Source organism: Saccostrea cucullata, unplaced genomic scaffold (assembly GCF_032062105.1).
Source record: "Saccostrea cucullata isolate Sc308-1 unplaced genomic scaffold, CSIRO_AGI_Scuc_v1 ctg13004, whole genome shotgun sequence".
Classification (NCBI taxonomy): Eukaryota; Metazoa; Mollusca; class Bivalvia; order Ostreida; family Ostreidae; genus Saccostrea; species Saccostrea cuccullata.
This window is the reverse complement of record NW_026920502.1, coordinates 1-6,377: the sequence shown is the minus strand read 5'-3', so window position 1 is coordinate 6,377 and position 6,377 is coordinate 1. Positions and strand designations below refer to the sequence as shown.

General features: G+C 34.9%; 2 protein-coding genes across 2 annotated transcripts; both read left to right on the top strand.

Annotated features, from left to right (window-relative positions):
* Nucleotides 1-1,408: 1,408 nt before the first annotated feature.
* Nucleotides 1,409-3,304, top strand: LOC134249935 (sex peptide receptor-like). Its single transcript, XM_062732292.1, has one exon. It carries the CDS (start codon nucleotides 1,507-1,509, stop codon nucleotides 2,764-2,766), a length of 1,260 nt encoding a protein of 419 aa, XP_062588276.1. The 5' UTR covers nucleotides 1,409-1,506; the 3' UTR covers nucleotides 2,767-3,304.
* A 1,354-nt stretch (nucleotides 3,305-4,658) lies between these two features.
* Nucleotides 4,659-6,370, top strand: LOC134249925 (sex peptide receptor-like). Its single transcript, XM_062732282.1, has one exon. It carries the CDS (start codon nucleotides 4,847-4,849, stop codon nucleotides 6,107-6,109), a length of 1,263 nt encoding a protein of 420 aa, XP_062588266.1. The 5' UTR covers nucleotides 4,659-4,846; the 3' UTR covers nucleotides 6,110-6,370.
* Nucleotides 6,371-6,377: the final 7 nt, after the last annotated feature.

Sequence of the window (6,377 nt, the reverse complement as noted above, 5' to 3'; positions counted from 1 at the left end):
GCATGGCGTTTTTTCCATTACCAACTTGAATCAAACATGCATTTAGAATATAAGTTAAAAATCATGCATTTTTATTTCTGTTTTATTTAATTTTCCGCTTTTTCCGTATAAGTTAAAAATCAAATTGGTATTGGTCTTCCTTTATAATTTTATTTCTGTTTTATTTATGATCATACCTTAAAATGGCTTTTCCGCTTTTTCCGCTTGATTGAAGGATGTAAAAGAAAATTATCAATGAGAATCGACGTCTGCAAACAGGCTTACGAACAAAACAGAAAATAAAGATGTGTTGCTTTGGGACAGAAAATCCCGACTTATTTAGAGAAAATACTAGTAAGCATGCAAACAATTTCAGCATGAATAATTTGAATTAGTTCTTGCAGGTGCGCTGTTTAAACATATTTTCACCATTACATAATAATAACAATAGTGTTGCATGGTATTACAAAAAACTATTCTATAATCTAACCTACATGTACCTTTACATATGTATTTCAAAAAATTAATTTATCAATTCAATCAAATACTCATTGACCTCTCAGAAGTGTTTATCATAGTGACTTACATCTGCTCATAATTTAATCAAACACAAAATATTAGTGACCAATGACAACTTCTATATAAAGATAGCTAAGCAGTTTACTATTTTGCTTCTTCATTGTAACAATTGGTCAGCTTGTATGATGTAAAATTACTCAGCAATTTTAGATCCTCCTTATTGATGTACTGAGTGCTTATGTTAGTCATTCAAGTACGGGACAAAATTAATTATTTAATATTTAGTCATGATAATTATGAATCTTTTTTTTTAATCACGGAATCTAGATTATTTAAACATTTTCATAAGTTTTCTTGATTTTAATTTAAATAGTAGTAGGTCCGCCGGAAGAAATTGGTGGAAATTATTTAAATTGCGTCTTATTCTTTAATGTGATTTTTCTGCTTGTGCTTTTGAAAAGTATTTGAAAATGTTTTCCCAGTAGATTACATCTTTCTTTACATCTTAGATGTTCATTAGTAAAGATATTAAGAGTGAACCATTTATAGAATCTATACATACAAAGGCATGCTATATTACTGCGCAAATTGTGTGTTTATTTTGTATCAAGAGAGAACCATCCCTCAAAAATATACACGACGAATAGAAGCACTGTAATTCTGGAGAAAAAAAATAAATGAGTAAACAGTTTTATAAAACTTGTACTTGTTCCATTTTTACACGCAGGTTGGACCGATGGACCAATGATGGCATTCCTTAACTACAATCCTCTTTCCTGCCACTTATCATCTTACGAACCTTATACTTCCGTTATCCATAATAAGATATCAAATAAGATCTGTAAATAAATAAATATTTTAAAGCCTTAACAATTCAGTTGTCAAACAGTTGTCTGGTAAACAACATAGGTCATTTAAGCAAAGTAAGCTAATTAAATTGTGGACGCTTCAGAGATTCCCTTCGTTTCTTTATATGAAAAATACACGAGGAGTTCTCGAAACTAAACAATGACAAACCAGTCCATTCTGAATTCTACGTTTGTTGGTTTAAACAACACAGGGAATGCTACTAATTATGACTATGGAGAAAATGGCCACGGTGAGTCAGACTCTGGGGGAGATAACTATTACTACTGGCAACAGGATTACCCCTTCTACTCGGAATTTTACGAACACAAGTACGAAATCGCAGGAGAATGGGAAGTTCCAATACGAGGCTATTTAACATTTTTCATAGCTCTAATTACCATATTAACCAACATTTTGCTGATCTCTGTTTTCATCTTCCGAAGTACAAGGTCTCCTACCACCATTGTTTTGACATCACTGGCAATATCAGACTCTATCATATGTGTCACAAAACTACCGGAAGCAATTTATTTCAACATGGCAGAAAACTACAAGAATCTCTACATGACTTACGAATGGTGCAAAGCTAATCACGTGTTGTACATCATTTACCAAATCTGCAGGATGACGTCAAATTGGTTTACAGCTATGCTTGGCGTACAGCGATTGCTTGCTGTAGCGTTGCCTTTCAAATACAGCAAGTTATGTAGTAATGTAGCGACAGCTATAGAAATTGCAGTGATAGCTTTTGTTGCGTTCTTGCTGAATCTCTACGAAGCCTTCGGAATATACATTGCAGAACTTCCAATTTATACCAATTGGTATAAAAATGAGTCTTTACCTTCAAGTTGCATAAGAGATACTTCTCTTGGTTTGATCAAAGCTTTTGGCGATCCTATGAAATCAAAAATGATATTTTTCATTTTTTCCGGTCTGCTTTATCGTGTACTTCCTGTTGTCATCCTCATCTTTACGACTGTGACACTGGCCTTCTTTTTATTAAAACGACGGAAAATGGGCGCTGCTGTTGCTCAAAGAAAAGCGCAGATCCAGAGGATGACTGGATTAATTTTCCTTATTTTGGTAGTATTTCTAATTGCTGAGATACAAGACGGCATTGCTTACTTTATCTATGCAGTTGAGCTTTCTCACAACTCAAAGAGATCGATTCTTTCAAAGGAAGACGACATTATGTGGGACACCATTTCCACGCTTCTGTCTTTAATAAGTTACGCGTGCAATTTCTGGATATTTTTCTTGATGAGTCAACAATTCCGTTCGGCTTTACGGGATATATTTAAGTCTGGAATCCGTAAAGCGCATGTCTATTTGAATCTGGAAGCTTCAGAAGTTGGAAGCAGCTCTAATGTCCAAAGTACAAGCATAACGGGCAAAGATGTTAGAAGTACTCTTGTTTAACTCAATAAGCATGTAAATGCCTATAATCAGTTATTTAGTTTTTGTTTTACTCTTCTGGAATGAAAACTATGGGCCAGTTTTAACATGAACCATTACTGTCAATCCAAATGATTTGTATCTGAATTACATGTGAGAGTCACGTAATCAACAGAGGTCGATCGATTTACTCACACAAACTGAGATCATTGGAACTTATTGCGTATATACTCAAACAATTTATCAATGTAGTATGCGTTTCATAGAGACTTGAGAGATAATGCAATGTGTCATATTGAATCTGTAAAAATATCAATAATAACATGTTTGTCATATTTAAGTTGACTTCATATTGTCTTCGATTTTTAAAAAAAATCTTCTTCACTTTTTAAAATTGCTTTTTGGGGCATTTCTGCTTCTTTGATTGGTTTTCCTACAAAAACCTTACAAAGTCTGGGCTTAAATTTATTGTGGGGAATGATTGTGTATAAAGTTTAAAAGTGGTAAGTTTTTAAACCGTTGATTTTGATAATATCTTGTGATATTAAATTTTCCAAAAGTTCCTTGGAATTTTTGAGCATCCACATCTGACCCGGGGATCCGGGTTAGAATAGGTCCTCAGTACCCCCTTGCTTGTCGTAAAAGGCGACTAAATGGGGCGGTCCTTCGGATGAGACCGTATAAACCGAGGCTCCGTGTCACAGCATGTGTGGCACGATAAAGATCCCTCCCTGCTCAAAGGCCGTAAGTGCCGAGCAAAGGCCTAAATTTGCAGCCCTTCACCGGCAATGGTGACGTCTCCATATCAGTGAAATATTCTGGAGAGGGACGTTAAACAGTATACAATCCATCAATCCACACCACTTTTTGAATATATTGTTGCACAGCACTCTTGAGGTTTTTCCTTCACTACTGTCAATATCTTACTGAGGTGTAAAGAAAGAGGCTTGGTTAAACAATTACTAGACCCCGCAATGTATCTTTGTATGTAAGGATTCTTATGAAGTTTCGGAATCCACTAAATATTTGGTATTTCAAGTACATTTTGTTTTCTTGGGATATTAAAATTATTCAAAACTGACATATGATTTTGAAGAATTTCTTCCTTAGAAAGGGAACTATGAGTATAAGTTGGATTACCGTCGCTGAAAAAATATGAAAGATCAATGACGAGACAACTTCTCAATAAAGATAGCTAAGCAGTGTACTATTTTGCTTCTTCATTGTAACACTTGGTCAATGTATGACGTAAAAATACTCAGCAATTTTAGATCCTCCTTATTGATGTACTGGGTGCATCAGTCATTCAAGTACGGGACAAAATTAATTATTTAATAATATTGAGTTATGATATTAGGATTTTTTTAAATCACGTAATCTAGATTTTTAACTTCGTATCAGTTTTCTTCACTATAATTCAAATATATTCATCCATGTTTCTTTAATTGAAAAACAAATCAAACTTATAGAATATAGACAGCTTTAAAGAAAATCCGGAAGAAATTGAAGTTTGCTTTTGAAGAGTATTTGAAAAATAGTTTCCCAGTAAATTACACCTTTCATTTATATATTCATTTGTAAAGATATTAACAATAAACCATTTAGAATTTATACAAATGCATGCTATACCCTCTTCACATCATCCCACTTCTTTTTAATTTCGTCGACAGTTCTTTTTGAGAATGAGACAGCATTTACAGATTCCAAAATTTCCACCCAGGCTTGCTTTTTCTTTGTATTGCTGATCATGTCACTGAATTTTGAGTTGATGACATCTGAGCGTTCTTTAACTCCTTGAACTAATATTTCAAGTTCTTTTTCACTAAAACGCGACCTCTTTTTTCTATCTTCCATAATTTCAGCGTTAATTGTCAGAATTTATTATCTTATGAACCTCATACTTCCGTTATCATAATAAGATGTCAAATAAGAAATGTAAAAATAAATAAATATCTTAAAGCCTTAACAGTTCAGTTGTCAAACAGTTGTCTGATAAACAACATAGGTCATTTTAGCAACCTAGGCTATTCAAATTGTGGACTGTTTCAAAGATTCCCTACGTTTAATTATATGAAAATACATGAGGAATTTTCGAAACTGAACAATGACAAACCAGCCTATTCCAAATTCTACGTTTGTCGATTTAAACAACACAGGGAATGCTACTAATCATGGCTATGGAGAAAATGACTCCGGTGAGTCAGGCTCCGGGGGAGATCCCTATTACTACATCCAACAGGATTCATGGGATTACTACTCGTATTTGTACCCTCACAAGTACGAAATCGCAGGAGAATGGGAAGTTCCACTACGAGGCTATTTAACATTTTTCATAGCTCTAATAACCATATTAACCAACATTTTGCTGATCTGTGTTTTCATCTTCCACAGTACAAGGTCCCCTACCACCATTGTTTTGACGTCACTGGCAATATCAGACTCTATCATATGTTTCACCAAACTACCGGAAGCAATTTATTTTAACATGGCAGAAAACTACAAGAATCTCTACATGACTTACGAATGGTGCAAAGCTAATCACGTGCTATACGTTATTTACCAAATCTGCAGGATGACGTCAAATTGGTTTACAGCTATGCTGGGCGTGCAACGATTGCTTGCTGTAGCGTTGCCTTTCAAATATAGCAAGTTATGTAGTAATGTAGCAACAGCTGTAGAAATTGCCGCTATAGCTTTAGTTGCGTTCTTACTGAATCTCTACGAAGCCTTCGGAATATACATTGCGGAACTTCCAGTTTATACCAGTTGGCATTATAATGAGTCCTTACCTTCAAGTTGCATAAGAGATACTTCTCTTGGTTTGATCAAAGCTTTTGGCGATCCTACGAAATCAAAAATGATATTTTTCATTTTTTCCGGTCTGCTTTATCGTGTACTTCCGGTTATCATCCTCATCTTTACCACTGTGACACTGGCCTACTTTTTATTAAAACGACGGACAATGGGTGCTGCTGTTGCTCAAAGAAAAGCGCAGATCCAGAGGATGACTGGATTAATTTCCCTTATTTTGGTGGTATTTCTAATTGCTGAGATACAAGATGGCATTGCTTACTTTATCTATGCAGCTGAGCTCTCTCGCAACTCAAAGAGATCGATTCTGTCAAAGGAAGACGACATTATGTGGGACACCATTTCCACGCTTCTGTCTTTAATAAGTTACGCGTGCAATTTCTGGATATTTTTTATGATGAGTCAGCAATTCCGTTCGGCATTACGGGATATATTTAAGTCTGGAATCCGTAAAGCGCATGTCTACTTGAATCTGGAAGCTTCAGAAGATGGAAGCAGCTCTAATGTCCAAAGTACAAGCATAACGGGCAAAGATGTTAGAAGTACTCTTGTTTAACCCTTATAAGCATGTAAATGCCTATACATCAATTATTTAGTTTTCATTTTACTCTTGTGGAAGGAAAACTATGGGCCAGTTTTAACGAGCACCACCATTATCAATCCAAATAATTTACTCCGAATTAAGAGTGGCGTAATTAACAGAGGTCGATCGATTTATATATACTCACACAAACTGAGAACATTGAAACTAAGATCATCTTTTGCGAAGCACAATGTACCTAAATCAAAAGTCAGAATTCTTCCCTGAGCATTGAATGATAAAA

Coding starts and splice junctions, on each gene's coding strand:
- LOC134249935 (XM_062732292.1), top strand. CDS start 1,507: ATGACAAACCAGTCCATTCTGAATTCTACGTTTGTTGGTTTAAACAAC.
- LOC134249925 (XM_062732282.1), top strand. CDS start 4,847: ATGACAAACCAGCCTATTCCAAATTCTACGTTTGTCGATTTAAACAAC.